This window comes from Amphiprion ocellaris, chromosome 24 (genome assembly GCF_022539595.1).
Source record: "Amphiprion ocellaris isolate individual 3 ecotype Okinawa chromosome 24, ASM2253959v1, whole genome shotgun sequence".
Taxonomy (NCBI): domain Eukaryota; kingdom Metazoa; phylum Chordata; class Actinopteri; family Pomacentridae; genus Amphiprion; species Amphiprion ocellaris.
The window spans coordinates 14,706,362-14,725,811 of NC_072789.1; the positions used below are offsets into that span (position 1 = coordinate 14,706,362).

At 40.5% G+C, this 19,450-nt stretch overlaps 1 protein-coding gene across 4 annotated transcripts in view; it reads right to left on the minus strand.

Annotated features, from left to right (window-relative positions):
* Positions 1-19,450, minus strand: part of LOC111571821 (receptor tyrosine-protein kinase erbB-4-like) — a 329,715-nt gene that overhangs the window by 78,979 nt on the left and 231,286 nt on the right. For all 4 annotated transcript variants that reach the window (XM_055008641.1, XM_055008643.1, XM_055008640.1 and 1 more), the window contains 9 exons: positions 16,198-16,332; positions 14,748-14,813; positions 12,856-12,974; positions 11,926-12,067; positions 11,122-11,235; positions 8,904-9,030; positions 6,080-6,153; positions 4,458-4,548; positions 3,328-3,533 (listed from right to left, as the gene is read on the minus strand). In XM_055008641.1, coding sequence (XP_054864616.1) covers positions 3,328-3,533; positions 4,458-4,548; positions 6,080-6,153; positions 8,904-9,030; positions 11,122-11,235; positions 11,926-12,067; positions 12,856-12,974; positions 14,748-14,813; positions 16,198-16,332 — 1,074 coding nt within the window. The remainder of the gene's footprint in view (positions 1-3,327; positions 3,534-4,457; positions 4,549-6,079; positions 6,154-8,903; positions 9,031-11,121; positions 11,236-11,925; positions 12,068-12,855; positions 12,975-14,747; positions 14,814-16,197; positions 16,333-19,450) is intronic.

Consider the following 19,450-nt stretch of genomic DNA (forward strand, 5'->3'; position numbering starts at 1 on the left):
CTTCTACTTGTAGCAATGTTTGTGCTGTTTCCATGTACGTGCAGGACTTATTGTGAGCCCACAGTAAGCTAAAATGTAACAGGAACAAAAAATGCCCAGACACAGGGGTTCAGAAGGTTAATTTATAGATTTGAAGTTTATTTATGTGTGTTTGTGCTCACGTGTTGCAATCTGTGTCACTCTGCATTCATGCCTGGGAGATGAGCTAGTGCTGGGTGCACGTTTCTGCTAATTTGTGTGTGGGTGTATGTGTGCAGGTCTCATCAAGGGTTGCCCATCTGTGTGAGTAAACACTGGTATTCCCCAGACCTCTACATTTAAAGAACATCCCAACCATAACCCTGAGCCATGTCCCCGCTAGTGTCGCTTGGTGGGGGTCGAACCCTTTGTCAACAACAGACCGGTCAATGGCAGATGGTGGGTCCAGCCTAATGAAGAGGCCTGTGTAAGGTCCCCGTCGATCGAACTCTCTCACACACGCTGCACTCATTAACTTACTAATGACATCAACCGCAGCAGGACAGAGCCAAGAAAAACGACCAAGTCATGTCATCTCTGCCACCATGATCTTTACTGGCAAACACACCTGACATGTCATGAAAGGGTAACAAATGCTACAAATAACATTAGCAGCATGGGCACTGATGATTAAAAAGACCAGTATATTTTTTTATTAGCCTATTCCTCGTTCCATCAGGTCTCCACTTCCCTGTGGCTAGCAGTGAGTTGAACCCACCTCACTGCATGACGCATTTAGTGTCACAGGGAGCTGAATAAGGGCTTTCATGGCCAAGTAGTGAGAGACGCCCGTGGTGCTGTTGCCTTGGAAACGGCCATGTCAATGTGTAAGGCTGGGCTGGAGCTGCGAGTTACAGAGATACACTAAATTGCCAAAAGTATTTGCTCACCCATCCAAATAATCAGAATCAGGTGTTCCAATCACTTCCATGGCCACAGGTGTATAAAATCAAGCACCTAGGCATGCAGACTGCTTTTACAAACATTTGTGAAAGAATGGGTCGCTTTCAGGAGCTCAGTGAATTCCAGCGTGGAACTGTGATAGGATGCCACCTGTGCAACAAATCCAGTCATGACATTTCCTCGCTCCTAAATATTCCACAGTCAACTGTCAGCTGTATTATAAGAAAGTGGAAGTGTGTGGGAACGACAGCAACTCAGCCACCAAATGGTAGGCCACATAAACTGATGGAGTGGGGTCAGCAGATGCTGAGGCGCACAGTGCCAAGAGGTTGCCAACTTTCTGCAGTCAATCGCTACAGACCTTCAAACTTCATGTGGCCTTCAGATTAGCTCAAGAACAGTGCTTCAGTAGAGAGCTTCATGGAATGGGTTTCCATGGCCGAGCAGCTGCATCCAAGCCATACATCACCAAGTGCAATGCAAAGCGTCGGATGCAGTGGTCTAAAGCACGCCACCACTGGACTCTAGAGCAGTGGAGACGCCTTCTCTGGAGTGACGAACCCTGCTTCTCCATCTGGCAATCTGATGGAGGAGTCTGGGTTTGGCGGTTGCTAGGAGAACGATACTTGTCGGACTGTATTGTGCCAAGTTTAAAGTTGGGTGGAGGGGGCATTATGGTGTGGGGTTGTTTTTCAGGAGCTGGGCTTGGACCCTTAGTTCCAGTGAAAGGAACTCTGAATGCTTCAGCATACCAAGACATTTTGGACAATTCCATGCTCCCAACTTTGTGGGAACAGTTTGGAGCTGGCCCCTTCCTCTTCCAACATGACTGTGCACCAATGCACAAAGCAAGGTCCATAAAGACATGGATGACAGAGTCTGGTGTGGATGAACTTGACTGGTCTGCACAGAGTCCTGACCTCAACCTGATAAAACACCTTTGGGATGAATTAGAGAGGAGACTGAGAGCCAGGCCTTCTGGTCCAACATCAGTGTGTGACCTCACAAATGCGCTTCTGGAAGAATGGTCAAAAATTCCCATAAATACACTCCTAAACCTTGTGGACAGCCTTCCCAGAAGAGTTGAAGCTGTTATAGCTGCAAAGGGTGGACCGACGTCATATTGAACCCTATGTATTAGGAATGGGATGGCACTTATGTTCATATGCGAGTCAAGGCAGGTGAGCGAATACTTTTGGCAATTTAGTGTAAGTGGGGAAATCAAAGTTTGGAATCAATTAGAGTGTACATGAGAGAAAAAAATAAGAGACAGGAGTGCTTCATCTGTGTTTGGTTACTGTGTGTCTGTTGAGACAAAACATTATCTGTATGTGTAGTGTGTGTGAAAGTTTCCTCCAACACTTAAGGCTGCATGATTTTACCATAACTGGCAGAACAAAATCCAAGCAGATTTTTCCAAGGCAGCCTTACACTCACAAATGTTCCCCATATGAGCCACTGTAAACACTACGAGAAGCTATTTTCTAAGGTAATTTATCTGCCTTTATTTCCAAGGCCATACATGTTGTGTCTTATTTTTATCAGAACAATCTAGACTATCCAGATCTTCCATCATTTGTTATGATCCTAGATGCAGAATCTTTACATCAGCATTTTCTTTTATTATCAATAAAACATACGTTTGCATTCTGAAATTGTTATGTTTTTACATGTGTCTTACTACAAAAAGCTCTCTGTAGAGACATCTTTTCACAGTTGGATAGGGAACATTGCAGTGCTTAGTTACTAATGGATAAACTGCATTTAAGTGTTCACATATAGTAGCTTACTTGCAAAAATGCCAAACCAGGCATATGTTATCTCAAAGTTGCGTTGCTCTTTGGTGCATTGTGAAACAACTAGTATTACTGGAAAGAGTAGGTCCTGCAGTTGCGTTATGATATGAATGGGGCCTCTTGACTTACTCAACTGAGATGCTGCAGTGTGAAGATGGGTAAAGAAACGAGTACATATATTACTTTGCAGAAGTAGATTTGGAAGAATTTGGACACAAAGTGCATCCGTTGGGCTCAAAGGATTAAACTCAAAATCATCTGCTTTCAGTAAAGTGCACTTCAATTAAATATGTATTTTTCTGTTGAGTGTCTGTGATGGAAGTGATTATTTTGTCTCGGATGCTCATGGGGTTTTCATGTTTGTCTTCATTTATTTATTTACTTTTCAAGGATATGACTAGTGTGTTTACCATTGAAATGTTGCCCAGTACAATTAAATTTAAAAAAAAAAAAAAACCTTGGCTTCCAAAAGTAAACCACTTTCACATCAAAATTTTTAAACATCCATCATCTGAAGATGTTGCAATATTGCTCGAACTCTGATTCTTCCTTCAGAATCTGTTCAGCAAATGGTGAAAATTTTAGGACCCCAACCATCACCACTACTTACTGCACTCCCTTGGATCTCGGTTGTTGCGTATGAGGACTTTCTGGCTTGGGGTTCTGAAAAGCGATGTCCAGTTGACGGTGTTGTAGAAGCAGAGGCGGCTGTTGTTGAAGATGTAGACGTTTCCGGCACTGATCTCATCTAACGACTGAAACTGTAGAGAAGAGATCCAACGCTGCTTCAGGATCAAAAGGGAAATGCCGCTTCCGCTGCAAGAAACAGGAAATTAGGATGAAAAGAGAAACAAGTGGATGTAAAGATAAAGAGGAGAGAGAAGGGAAATAAAGGATTTAGTTGGAAGCACAGTGGAAGATTAGGAAGGAAAAATTTCACAAGATAGAAAATAGAGGAGGAGAAAAAAGAAACTTACGATGAAAAACAGGCAAAGTAAGAGTAAAGGAGAAGATGAGCAAATTTGACTGTGAGGTTGAGAGAAAATAGTGAAACAAAGAGGTGAGAAAGACAGAGTAGTATGTGTTAGTAAAATGGGATCAATGAGATGGACAAGTAGAAGAAGTAGCAAATGAGAAGGGCACGAAAGGAATGACAAAGCTACAAAAAGTGCAATGCAAAACAACAATTATAATGAGCAAGATGCGGAAGGTTCCTCCAGCTCTGAATGGTAATGAAAAACACTGCTGAGCTACATGTTCATCGCTGGCGTTCAGAAAACAAGGCTGGACCTCCTTTGCTCTGCCAGCGTTATCCCTCGGATATGCCACTTGTAAGCAAACACAGAACCTGTTATCAAAACAGGGCTAATCAAAGCTGTGTGACAGCAGTGCTTCAAAGCGCTTCTGTGCGGAGTAAGACAGGCCGGTGGCTCAGCAGTTCCAACAGCGAGCGTCACGATGCAAGAAAACAGCAAGAAATGAGATGATGCTTTTGGAATGAAGGCAGCTGGTAATATGAGTGTCTCATCTGCACAAAATAAGTGTAATGAAATTTGAACTCAAACATGTAAAAATGGATGTGGAACATAGGTATCACGTCTGTGAAATGAAAGAGGAGTAAGTGGTGCTGCTGCCCAGTAACCCTCTTATCTCATTTCAGATGTTTTCATGTTGAATGATGCAATTTTGAGTTAACCAAGAAAGACATCAGTAACTCTGAGTGTGTGTCTGTAGTCGTACCTGTAAAGAGATCTGCCTCCGATGGTTGCTAGGCTTGAAAAAACACTCAGATCTGTCATGTTTTCAGGCCAAGACTGGATGTTGAGATAACCTAAAGACACATCAGGCAAAGTGTTGAAACCTTGTGTTCATTAGTGAAACACCTGTTTTCTGGTAATCTTTACTTTGAAGCTCTTATCTTGGTCATTAGACGGGCCAGCCATGCATGCTGTTCCTTGTTGTTTGTTTTTTGTTTTTTTCAGAACAAGCTTAGCTATTCAGATAATTTATGATTTGTTATAATAATAGTCGCAGATTTTTTTTTTTAAATATCTGTATCTTTATATGAAGAGAAAAATGTGTTGTATTATGAGATTATCATGTTTTCACATTTATGTCACCAAAAAAATGCTGGTATTAAAGATATCTTTTCATAATTGTGTTGGGTTGATTGTGTGGAATCTGGCAAAATCATACGTTGATGGTGGGACACTGTATGACTTAAAAAGAAGTCTCACATATAGTACCCTACTTTCAGAGGGGGCAAACTGGGCAATATTTTCAGGAGCCCCCTATGGCCACTTTGTCCTGACCCCCTCCAGAGACTAGGAACACTACTGCAGACTTGACTGATTGATTGTCTTCAAAACATTAAGGCTTCAGTATGTGCAAACCTGTACAAGCATAATTAAAATGTTCAGTTCTGTCCTTTCTTGTAAATTATATTAACATATCACTGCATAGCTACTTGTGATTGCATTGTGGACATATAGCTGCATTTCGACTGTAACTATGATTAAATTTGATGTAAACTTCAGACAAGCAACTGGCATAATAAATACTTTGAGAGAAATGTAATCAAGAAAAATGGATGTGTGTATTTGTCGAGCGCTGATGGGTTAAGTAACACAATTTTTTTCTTCATAGAGTGAATAGCTAATTAATAACCATCATAAGGGCATTTTTAAATGTAAAAAATAGTTAAAGGAAGAAAGAGAAAAAAGAAAAGGAGTCACAAGTGCTTTTGATGAAGGAGAACAGCCTCTGTGGAGTTCAGCAAGAATACAGTGCTCGCAGAAAATGCGCATGGAGAAGACAATATATGTTAATTAAAAGAATGGATTTAATATTCTGCACAATTTGTCCGGTTGCACTTGCCTTTAATGACAGATTATATCAAATCAGCATCTGTGGAAATGACATTAAAAGGGATAGAGCAGGAAACGGCTGAGATAGAATGGCCATTGCTCTTTCTTATTGCTTAGGTTTTCATTATGAAAATGCAGCTTCGCTCCATTAGCTGTTTGGCTCAACTGCAAGTCGCAGTTTAATATGACAAAAGGGTTTGTATACGAGGTATTGCTCATCCCTTAAGGCCTCTAATAGCTAATGAATAAATGCACACACAAGGAGGCACGCGCACACACACACACACACACACAAACACCGACAGCATACATAAGTATAAAAGCATGCACACAATAGAACTGTATACACAAGAGCATCTTTTAGAGTTCACTGACAAAATCAGTTTTTCTCTTTATGCTTTCTTTTACTACTTCAGAGGCCAAATATCTCACAAACACTCCAGCATAATAATATTGTTTTGTTCAGTTAGTACTTCCAAGGTGAAGTTGTCTCACCTGTGACCTCCTTCACAGTACGGAAAACATTAAGACGCTCGGGGTCCAAAGGTCCAATACCATGATACACGTCCCTAAAGAAAAACAAGTATAGCAGTTAATAGTTACAAAGGTATAAACGCAATGTACCTGAAGGCATCATTAAGAAAAGTCCAAAGGCAGAATGCAGAGACATTCACAGTTCTACATCATCCTGTCCTCAGAGCCTCTGAGCACTTGATTGAACGGAGAACAGTGTTCATTGACCTTCCCAAGCCAGATTCTCTCTGAAACTATAGGATGTGAGTTTAGAAGTGTTTGAATCCATCTCCATCTGTGTTTACAATACATGAACGTTTCAAAGTGCACTTGCTACACATTGAAAAGTAGTAATTAAAAGCTGATCTAATATAATATTTTAATATTAAAAGTGGATTATATAACTATATGTAATTTTAAATTGGTTGCCCGCAGGGAGGAACAATTATTACCCAGCTCAGCAGCTCCTCTCATCTATATGGAGTTTTTCAATGAAAATGCTGTACACTGTTCAGAATCCTCGCAGCACCTAACAGCAGATGGATGTGGAGTGCATTCCAACAACCACATTTCCATACAATTTAGTATGGCAGAATAAATGTTAGTATGTCCCAATGCGTAGTACGTCAAATGCATTATGCCAAAAACACAAGGGGATCCAACTACAACCGTTTGCATTTTGCAGTCTGCAAGCCAGCATGCTTTGACCGAGAATCCTTGATGCAACGTAAAATACGTCACTGTCCTGTGCCAATATAGCTTTAGCTGCCAAGAGTGTATAGACAGATGACTGCAACTAAGACTGTAATTGTGCAATATTATGAACAACTAGTATGTCGAAGTTGTATACAGAATGTATACAACAGTATGTACTTTGCAAGGACAACTGTGGTATGTACGAAAAGTAAACTATGTGATGTACAACACAACCAAATTTAGTGACCAACTGGGACACATGATGGCACAGTGTTTCCTCTAGGATTTTTTTCAGCAGCAGCGGCAGGCTCTCCTGGAGCCACTTGGCGGCGTAAACAAATGACACTTGACTGTGCAGATTTTACTTTTACAACCTATTTATTGAATGGCTAGTTGAAAATAGCTTTTTAAATGGCTGAATGTAAAAAATAAAAAATAAATAAATATTTGAACAAGCTCATCTGAAAATGCAGTCAGCAGTTACATCATGGCGTGCAGATATTAGCTTAATGCTATCAATTAGTTTACTCACGTTAGCGGCACTGAGTTGGCACCAGGCCCAATTAATTTGAGCTACCAATATGTTACGTAATGTTAGCTGGCCATCTTATTTTGCAAATGTCTATTTAACTTGTAAAATCTATTATGAGTCATCTTAAGCTAATAACATTTCTCTGGTAAGTCGTTGCCCTATTTTCCAAGACTACACTCCTCTGACTCTGATCTGGTCATCTGGGTGCTTGATGTGATGTCACTTTCAAGGCCGCTCTCTCGCGAGTAATTAACATCGTATTAACCCCACCATAGACTTTATATACAGCCTATGAACCCAATGTATCAAAGAGTAGATACTGCGCAAGATAGTTATCTATAGTTAACCTTAGTACTCGCTACCCGACATAGTTCAGGACTCTGCTGTAAAGGTGGAGACATGTGGCGGTGGTGTATTTGCGACAATTTTTTAAAAAAATAAAGAAGTTTGAAGGAGCGGCTAGGATTTAGGAATGGCGGCACGCCATTCGTAAATGAATGTAGAGGAAACACTGTGGCATTAAGATTTCTTATACAGGGTGTCCCCAAAGTCTGGACACATAGGAAATCTCATTAACTATATATTTTATTGCCTCAACAGATTAAATATGGCTTTGTCGAAAGAAGAAAGAGCTGAACTGGTACTTCTCAGTGGACCGGAATGATATATTGAAAGATATGTTTAGGTTTAGTTTTTAACCACTTTCGCCACCATGGAAAAGCCAAGTGGAATCCTCCTTGGATGACATGCATTAAATTCATCTGCTATCTTTCGATGTGTCCATCCTTCACACAGCTCTAGAGGCTAAGTATTATCTAGAAAGGTGATGGAGACCAAAACAAAGCAAAAATGAAAGTGAATACTGGACTCAGCAAGTTCATGCAAACATGATGTGCAAAAAGCAGGAGTAATTTGTATTATAATAATCACTGCCATTGTAATCCACAACCAACTCAATAAGCAAATGTTTTATTTGATTATATGTGCAGTATCACAGCAATCCCTATCAAGTAAGAAGTAGTGAGCTGACATAATTCGTTAAATGCATTAACATTAATTTCATTAGACATTCTTAGACAAGCAAAATTTGAAGGTAAGTCAATCGTCTGGAAACAGTCTTTCATCTGGAATAGCTTCAAAATGTGCCAGATATCTTGAATCCACAAAGGCAGATGACCTACAAACTGCAAGAGCACAGCTGTGTTTTAACTTCTATACTTTTATACTTCAAAAAGGGTAATGCCATATTACCACCATGGCTAAATGCTCAGTCAAAGCTTTGAATATTTACAGATAATTCTCACCTAAGCTTTGAAGCCCCTAAACTGGTATTTGGGAGAGTCCCAGTCAACAGGTAATGCGGGTACCATTTCAACATGATAAGTCCAAAAATGACAATGTTGTGTTTGCAACCTGTTGCTTTACAACTTGTGCTATGTCAAAAAGTAGTGGGAGATATCTGTACAAGGAGGTAAGTTAAATAAACATCACCATTCAGCATACTCCCATGGGTTTGTCTGGCATACAGTTCAGGAAAAAAAGGCTTTGAAATCATCAAGTGTGAGATTTCTCACTTACCCTTTAATGCCAGTAATGAGGAAGATGAGGTTGCCATTGATTTTGGTGCAATTGACAAACTTATCGATATTGCTGGCGTCCACTGTTTGAGCTGCCTGCAGGCTCCCCGTCCCTATGCCATCACACACTGACGAAACACATGCAAATACACAATCATACATTATTCAAAAATAATTACCATTTTAGTTGTTTTAGGTATGAACAAATTACCTGCTGCTGTGTCCTTGTATAGCAGAGGCTTCATTTTGAGAAACTACTATTAGCCATTTGTCACTTTAATTTTTTATTCTCTTTTATGAAAATGTAGCTCTTCTTTTGGTGCACAAGGCAAGGCCATGGCCCCTCTCCATGCATTGGAATTCTTTTGATGAAGCCATGGGCCAATCCGCAGCCAATTCCTCCCTATAATGAATTCATTACATTTGCATTAATTACACTTGCGGTCTACTGTGAGCCAAGTATTTCTGACAGAGGCAGAGGGGATGATGAATAAGGCTGGCATTAAGTGGTGTAACCAGTTTTTGATAGTGATTTATACCAACCAATTCCATATCTGAAATGTTAATTTGTTATCATTTCCCACAGTTCCTTGGGCTATCCCTCATTAACCCCTCCCTGCCATGTGACGATGTAATCAAGAGATTAGCCAATCGATGGATGCTACAGCTCATACATGGAGCCTGAAAGAAACCACTATTGCCTCTCCTCGGAGGAGAAAGGGCAGATCAGTTACCTTTGTGAGAACAATATGATGAAGGGGCTAATCCTCTGTATTGAACTCAAGTAATGTGGTTTAATTTCACTTTAGTTATTTCAGGCATTTAGCTGATGCTCTTATAGCAAAATGACTTGTAATTACTGAGCAGGTACGAGCAGCTTCTCGTTATGGGTCTATCTCATGTTAATTAACATGTCATCTATTGTGGGAATGAAACATCTGACCTTCATTTATGCTGAATTTAACATATTTATCCTGCAGGATGTAATGAGTACACATAGGATTTGCACCACAGTAATAAGAGAAGGAGGGAATATGAGTATTATGTATCCAAAGTTTATTCCTTTACATAAAATGCTTGAAGGGCATTTTGTGTCAGGTCAAAACTGCATATGCTTGAATTCAACAACGCAGACAGCTTTGAGAATACTTAAGCTAGCAATACTGTGTTTACTGTGTGTCAAAAGAAAGACAAAAGCTAATCAGCCAATTCAAGGATGAGGATGCAGAACTGGGTATTACAGAACTTACCTTAAAATTTTTGTTTAAAAATATGTAGATTTTTGGGGGATGCTTCATTGCAATCAATAAATCGGTTCTAAGTAGATTAAGTGGAATATTTATTTTTTTTGTTTAAAAAAAAAAAAAAAAGCAAAGCTGGCTCCCATAGTAATAAACTGCATTTACTATAAAGCTTTTTAAGTAATTTCTGTGGGCTGCTGTTGATTCAGTATCATCACTGTTAGCATCAAACTATTAGATTAAAATGTTTTAACTGCATAAGCTCTTGTATATACAGTAAATGCGGTGGGCCAGTACATAGAGGAAGCGGGGAAAAAAGTTAGCTCACCAAATAAAACCTGGCTTTCATCCCACTGAGCAGAAATTTTACATTATATTAGCATAATTTGGACTATGGCCATGCGTTCAAAACTTTACCTTTACGTAAGTAAAATAGGCAAAAATCTGTCTGCTCTCAGTCGATCCCTGCACCAGCACGAATTTGACAATCTTACAAGGCAGTGAGAACCACTTATGAGTGATGCAGGCACTCCTCGAGACAATGGACGATAAAACACATCATTAGATTAATCAAAATTGGAGTGGTGATAAAAGTTAAGAGTTACTCAAAGTGTCAGCTTTTGAAAGGTTAATACCACTATGATTAAACCCAGGCTTGATTTTCCCATAGTTTTGCATGTAAATGACTGATGGAGACAGAAATGTTCGGGCTTGGTCCAATACTGAACAGGAACATTTCGAGCAAAACAACACTGAAAAACTATAATTACTATTTTTTACATTTTACACATTTTACACACAGTAACAATATTCTGCACTTACTGTACTTTAACTCTGTACACTGACTACCTCTCAGACCTATTTCTGTTGTGCTGGAGAATCATCTGACTGTACCTCATTATAATTCTGCTAAAGGTGACTGCATTTCCTAAAACCAGTCCCAGATTTCTTAGATGGACTAAGCATTGTGCGGTTTACCTTTGGGACAGATATCGGTACAAGGGATGCACATTTTGATTCGGTTCTCCTCCACTTCCATCTTGTTGCTGGGACATGCCCTAACACAGGAGCTGTGGTCCACCACAAAGTTATCTAACAGAATAAGAATATAAGCATTGGTTGGCATCACCAAATAAATGACACCTACAGTCGTCAATTTTAGATAACAAAAAAAACAGAAAAATCAAAGGGCAGCATTTATTCTTAGAGCAATTTCCTAGAAGGACCCCACTAATGGCGAGAAATTGATTGTATTTTAATCACATTTGTATAATGATCAGAACTAATGGTCTGGGCCTATATTGCTCAGGAAAAGTAATGAATCAAATTAGCACTTGGTAGTGGCAGTGGAAAAGCGTGACTGGTGTATGCTCATTTGATGATCAGTGGAACTTGAATATGCAATCTGTTGGTGTAGCTTGACTTCTAATGCATGTTCGCTGAATTACTGCTGCACTCTGACTCCACATCCGTGAAAGAACGAACTAAGATTTGCTTTTCGAGCTGCCAGAAGTTGAAGCAGATGGTGTGGCAACTAGTTGATTCAGATACACAATTTATTTATGTTGGAGTAATTTATCTTGTCTTTGAATAATTGTCTGGAGTCCAATTTCAGAATAGAGAGAGGATAAATGCTTCTTTAACAGACACCTGTACGCATACTATAAAACTTAATTACGAGTTTCATTATGAGCATCTATGTTCCTGTAGTACAATGCTATAGAGTTTAGATCTGCTCACAAATGCTTGGATGTGCATGCACTGTGTTTTGAGCAGACTTACGTGGACATTTCTTGACGCAGAAGGCTCCATAGGTGTACTTGGCTCTGGGATTGTGCTCTAACTGGAAAGACGTCGGATTGTACACAAATGGCTGAGGGCATTGGGTCACGCACGCTCCGCTATCATTGAAATTGGTGCAAGCCTGCAGAGAACAACATAACAACAGTGACTGAGGGCTGAGAATGCTAGTCAGACTACCGCTGGGGGTGCACAGAGTGAAACATGGTGAGGTGAAGCAAGTGGAGGCTTGTGATTCCTCCACATAAGTCACTATGAGTGAAAAAATATTACAGCAGCATTTCATTTTTACGTGGATTGTGACGTGCAACTTCTGCAGCTGTCCCTCGTCTCTTTGAACACCAAATGGGAGAAAAATTGGAGCCACTGATCCACAGCCATGATGTAAATGGTGAAATGTTTTCCCATAAACCTCTTAAGTGTTTTGTCATCAGTGGCCACAGGCTGAAACGGCAGTAATTGAATTGGATGAGCCTTCCTGTGAATTACAACTACAATATCGCCTCTGTCAGCGCGTGCACCCAGCATGAGTTTGCCAAACAGGACAAACTTGAGGTGATAAAAGGGATATTAATTGGAACATCGAATCACCAATTTGTTCTTTGAAAACTGCCGCTGTGGCAGACTTTTATGGCCTTGTAAAATGACAAACAATTCATCAGCGGGTAAACAAAGTGGATCATTTTTGGATGACAGACAGATGTTGTGCAAAAGATGTGAACACATGGAATGGAGAAGGGGGACATAGTCAGAGAGTGACTGCTTTCTTCGGTCTCTGGATGTGTGTGGAAGGCAGTAATGAGAGAGAAAAAGTAAAAGAGTGTTGAAAGTTAAGGGATGAATAAAAAGTAAGACAGTGTGTGTCTGTGTGCGTGCGTGTGTGTGTGTGTATTTGTGTGCAAGTTGACGTACAAAGCAGTCTGTGTCCTTGGGGCCCGAGCAGCCACCGGCACATTCGCGATGGCAGCAGTCACTGACGTAAGGCCCGAAGCATCGACCGTCACACTGCTCTGCACACACCGTTTTTGTCACTGCCCAGGAAGTGAAAAGACTGAATTTTAACAGTCTGACACACACGTACATGCACACTCATAAAAAGAGACAATACCACCACCCTCAACCTTCATCTCAAGTTATAGCTGGTCAGAAACATCGTATGTTTCAGAATTCAGGAGAAAGAAAAAAAAATGAGGGGCTTCGGCAAACTAAAGGTCAGATAAGTGGGTTTGTGGCCACAAGATAAGTGACTTGAAAACCCAGATGGGTCTAAATAAACATGGAGCACTGTCTCTTGTTTCAAAAACTCCTCTGGAGGTGCCGTTGAACAAGCCTCTTATTCTTCAAGTGTTCCACAAGCTTCAGTTCTACTTCTGGTAGGTGAATTCTACAGTTGTGTTTGGCAGCTACCAGGTATGACTCTGAAGAGGATTTTCCTAGATAAATAAAGTTTGAAAAAACTATCCCATAACATTGGATCTCAGTGAGTCACTGCATTTGTGTTTATACAACTGGTCTCAGCCAGGCAGACCTATTGGCCAAAGATGCGTTCCAACTGTGCTGATTCATGGAAAGCCTGGTAAGTTTGGTTTTATTCGCTGCTATGCCAACTTGTGTGGTAACCAGGGAAACACTGACTTCTTTTCCAGTTACTTCCCACAATTTTTTATTTTATTTTGCAAAACTAGTTTAAAGAAAGCTATGGAAGCATGATTAGTGAGGTGTGGCTTGTACCTATTGCATTAAAGTTGTTTCAATACTTGTGTTGCAGAACAGTCTCCCACACGGTATTGGTATAGTCTGAGAAATACCAGCCAGCAAGTCAGCAGGACCTTGAGGCTGAGGCATTAAAAACTGCTGTGCCTACTCTCTGCTGAGTTGCGAACATAATGATGCAGGAGTGAAAAAACAAAATAAACAAAACACAACACAACAAGGCTCTGTAGTCTGTGTTAGTCTGAGAAAAACAGGCCAGTCCCTCGCTAGGTCTTTACAACACGAGTAGAACATCCTGTAATTATATGGAAAAACTAACATTACTCTAGTTGCCCTGCTTCTTTTGTTGTCTTTGTGTTGGTTCTCACTTTATTATTTTTTTTCACTATTTTTGTGTAACTCTGCTGTTATCAACAGACAAATATTACTAATATATCATCTGTTTATTTTGTTTTGTAGCAACATACATTTAAAATTCTGCAACATACTGAATAAAAGTTATCTATTTTCTACAGTTACCCATTTATTTTCCTGAATTTGACCTTGATTTTTGTCTTGGAGTTTAATAAAATAGAGAGAAAAAGCTAAAAACAGATGTGAGCAGAAGTTTTCACATACACAAAGATAATAAATCTATGTCAAAACAGATTATAGGAGATTATAGATGATTTTAAAGCAGGCTGTGCAGGATCCTCAATTTTCTCCTAGCATTCTGTAAATGTAGAGGACCATTCTAACTTTATTGCTTTTTATTGTTTATTGCTTTTATTCTTTGTTTGCGTTGTTGTATATTGACATTTTGAGTTTTGCATTTTTGCAGCCCTAATACATCCATTGCAATTTGTGGTTTTCGGCATTTTCTGATACTAAGTTAAGGCTAACCACATCATAGGTCCAGCTCTGTACAATATGCGCATGCATGAGAGCGGGATCAATTTTCTTATCTCAATCTTGGCAGTAAAACTGGATTTTGCAAACTGCTGATTCCTTTACTTTCGTGTCAGCCACACCATATCAAGTTAGCAGGCCTGTACTGGGTTTGTCTGTGTGTGTGTGTGTGTGTGTGTGTGTGTGTGTGTGTGTGTTCTCACAGGTTTGACACTGGTCTTCCTGATGGCCCCAGCAGCGTCCGTTACATGAGCGATGACAGCGTCTGCCTGCAAAACACACCAACAAACAGGCACTGAACATCATCACACAACTCGTTGCCAAACTTCAAATGCAGCTGTGACACAATCACGCATTGAGACACAGTCGCCCCCTTCAAACACCTAATCATCCACTCACGCACACCCTTAAAACTTCCCAGAGAAGTGACAGTGACAGATCTGTCGAATCTCCTCCGCTCATCTGACAACAGAGCCGGAGTCACTGTGGCGACTTGTGGCCTGTGAGGAACATAAGCATGAAAGACAGGCTTCTACTCCCCGCCATCAAGTGCTCGCAGGCAAAGTGGGACCTGACAGAGCACTCACAGCCTTCATTTGCTCGTGGCCCATCATCAAGACTTAATTGACTATGGGTTAATTACAGACTAAGTGGAATAGTGTGGCAGACTGTCACCAGGTCCTTCCAACCACTCCCACTGTGGGGTTGTTAATGTTAAATACTAACCACGGTTTGGCAAAGGGGCCCCAATTTGGCAACCTCAACTCCCACACACTCTTGTCATTTTTTTGGCCCACCTCCTCTGTTTCTTTGTTGCTTTTTCATCCTCCTCCCCCTCCATCAGTGTCATCTAATCAACAAAATAACAATGTTTAACACATATTGTACTTAAAAGTGTCTTCTCAAAACTTCCAGCTTTGCGTGACGCCTAGCTCCCTGTTAATGTCAAGTCAACGCTGGGCAGATTTTATTCTGTTCCGCGAGTAAGCAAAGAAATTTCACTGTGCCTTATCAGCAAAGACACTCCCAGCATTTCCCCCATTATCCATGCTCACCATTTTGCACCTCTGCTGACCCTATTGTTCACCCTGACATACTTTGATATAGAAGGCTTGGGGAAGCTTCTCTGCTTTCCCTGTCCGTTCCTTAAAATGAGCAAAAGGGTAATTCATAAGTGAGCAGAAAAGTTTGAGAGACTCTGTCTTTAACAGCCAGTTCTTCTGACACTGAATGTCTGCCGGATAGTGATGCCTGTTATGTCCAAAGCAGAGGGAAGCTGAGGGACTGTGGGGACCCAGAAGTGAGGAGAGGATGGCCACAGAGGGAAGTGGGCAGCTTCAAACCAGCTGTCAGATTCACTGAGATTTAAAAAGAGCAGAGTAGACAGCAGCTCCATGGGCCTCGCTGCAGAGCTGCTACCATAGTACTACAATGGAAAGGTTCACACGTTGATCTAACACTATGTGATTTTGCTTCCAAATGACCGCCAGGCAAACAGAATGAGTAAAAAGGGATGGGGCATGACTGTTGCTGGTGGACTGTGTGTGTATTTTAGTGTGTACTGCCACAGTATACTGCCATGGGATGCCTTTACATTTGAATTCCATCCAAAGTTACTGGTTCCACTGGTTTTCAGCCACATGGCATACTCACATCCGAGGTTGCTGATGTTGGACGGTACCACGAGCAGCTCGGCCTGGGGGTTCTTGATAATATCACGCCAGTGGATGGTGTCTGCATGACACAGGAATTTGTTCTGGTCAACATACACACCTCCGTTCAGAATTTCTGCACAAAGAGAAAAAAAAAAAAGAGAAAGAAACAGAGAAATGAGCGCATAGCCATGGATATATAGTGCATGTACACGATGGCAGAAAATCAATACTTCAAGGTTAACTCTTGTCGTTCCTTTGTCTCAAAGTACCACGCTGCATACGGTTGTTCCCTGAAGTGCATCTGAGCATGACGATAAATGCTATTGACAAATGCACACAGTAATTCAATGCCATGTCCAAAGACACCGGTGTTTTATACAGAGTGCCCCACAATAAAAAAATAAAAATAACCAAAGGCATTTTATATGCAAACCAAACAGCCACACTGTCAAACTGTATGCTGGTATAATTTCCTAATTATGCATTCACTGTTAAATAATTTCATTTCACTTCAGACTTAGAGAGACTTAATGAGTTTGAATGACACAGGAAGACACCAGATACTTGCTGTGTTAATTAAAACTGAAATAGTAAACTGGAGCAGATATATCCTGCTCTGTTCATGAGGATTAGATGTATTTAAATCTTCCAGAGGAAAGAAAAATGCAGTTTGCAGCTATCGTTCCACTATTATCTTCAAGGGCTCTCTCTTGGCTCACTATGGGCACAAATCATCAAATTGTCTCACAGAAAATAAGGGATCACAGCTTTCTTGACCTACTCCCCATCCCTCTATCAAAGTGGGAGTGGACGCGCCAAAGACAAAGCCTCATCCAGCAAATGCTTAATAGCAAAAATATGTTTCTTTTCAAGGACCAGTGCCCTTAACAGATGCCTGAGCATGGAGTGTGATAATAAATTCTAATCCCTCTCCCTGTTACTAATCCAGGTTTTGGATATAGACACAGAATGAAATGATGTCGCGGTAATCCCCCCACCCCCCCCACAAGCTGTGACCTAAGGCAGAAGAGAAACAACAGCCCCCATCAGGGTTTCTTTCTCAATAGGACACCAGCTGACTGCATAATTTAACCTAGTTGAGGGATTTAGATACAATCATTTTGTATCCCCGTCTCCTTGAATATGAGTACAGTGTGATTCCATGAAAGTACTTGTCATAATAAATTAAATTTAAAAAAATAATTAAAAAAAAAGTAACAATGTGGTTCAGATTAGGGCTGGATTAGGCGAAGGTAAAGAAGGGCACTGTCTCTCCAGGCAGATTATTAACAGCGTATGAGTTATGTGGATGATTCGGTGGCAGAGAAGCACACGCAGGAAGCTAATCATTACCATCCGACACCCTGATTAAGGAAGTGGGCCTTGGTAGAGACGGGGACATTTATTCAAAGCCCTCTTAGAGGTGACATGGCACTCCGTCTGCCTGCTGAATGGCCTACAGCCGCGGCTTCGTGTAATCATGTTCCCGTCACAATGGACGATTTATCAGGGCGGTGTTTTACATTCATGGATGGTGGGTGAGAAAAGGGACAAGCTGCGCTTTATTCAAATAATGCGTGGACTGCACTGTCAGCATGCTTTGTTGTCATTTAAAAACAGTCATGAAATAAGCAGCCGTCCATTACCGAGCTACATTTCTGACGTTGCATATCTTACTGATAGGAGATGTACACTCCCAGTCAAAAGTTTGGACACACCTTCTCATTAAATGTTTTTTTATTTAATTATTTTATACATTGTAGAATAATACTGAAGACATCAAAAGTATAAAAGAATACATATGGAATTATGTTGTAAACAAAAAAGTGTTAATCTTCAGTATTAATCTACAATGTAGAAAATAATACAAATAAATAAAAAGCATTGAATGAGAGGGTGTGTCCAAACATTTGACTGGTAGTGTACATCCCTTTTAACTTACCAACAGGCTATAATGCAGCCACCCCAGAGTCACCTATACATGATACGAGGCTTTGTTATTGTGCTACTTCACTCTAAAGATCCACCGACATACAACAAATTTGCTCAGGCATAGTGCACACAAAAAAAAAGTTAAGTGGGATCACACAAAGGGTCAAGATTGGCACACTTGCAGTCCCACAAAGGCAGCAATTTACACAATTCACTCTGATATAGTGTATAGTGGGCATTTTTTAAGACAGGCTTCTTTGCAACATAGCAGGACTCTTGACAATGGATAAGGGCTCGACTGTGCTCCAAAATGAACTCTTCCTACACCTGACTGGCAGGTGGTAAAGCCTTGAAGGTTCTGAATAATGCTTTTGATTTTTTTGTCCATATCCAGCAGATATTGTGTCTCATATTTTGTAGCTGCAACTGATGATTTACAGTTGCTTGGCTTTGCGAGGGTAACACCTTGAAACACTTATGAAGTGTTTTAGCTAACATCTGCAGAACTAACTGATGCAGTTTCAATATAATGGAATGCATGTGGTTGGAATAGCAGAAGCTGCTCTTTGACAACTGATATGCATCTCAAGATCCTGTAATTTTGTAGTGAAACCAACTGAATTTCTGTCTGCATTTTAAAATGCAACAAATTAAAATGCTGACCTGTTGATGAAGAAAAATAAAAATTCATGGGAAGGGGGAAAAGAACAAGAAAACTGTTTGCAAAATGTTTCCATCTGTTCACCATCCAATAACTATTACACTATAAACAAAAAAACGATCAACTTTACATATGGAGAATCTTAAGGTAAGTCACTAGTACATGGCCAAAAAATGATATTCAAATACATATCTATAGGATGCAAGATGCTTCTTAATTCCACGATCCAATCATAGTAATGTTTTCATCATGTTAGCACCAAAGAGATGAATAGTGATTCCAAGATATCTGCCTTTTAAATGTTAAAAGCTTTAGTGACAAAATGAAATAATTTCTACACTTGAAGCCTTTGTGGTATGACATATAATCAATTTTGCTATTTTATGGAGAGCTGTTCAACCTGCCCAGCACTGTCCCAAATGCTCTTTTAAATGCCTGAGTCAAGATTCCCCCTGCTAGCCGTGAGACAAATTGCCAACTCTGCTGTCCATCCAGGCAAGGGCACTAACTCTTCCAGTGGGATGACAAGCCTGTATGAGGTGGTCATTCATAAACGGGTGACAGTCCTGCACTGCTGCCCGGCCCCTGCTTCCTGCTCCACTGGCACCCACCCTTCTTCCCCTGCTCTGCGATTCGATCTTTTGCTCAGGATGGGAGA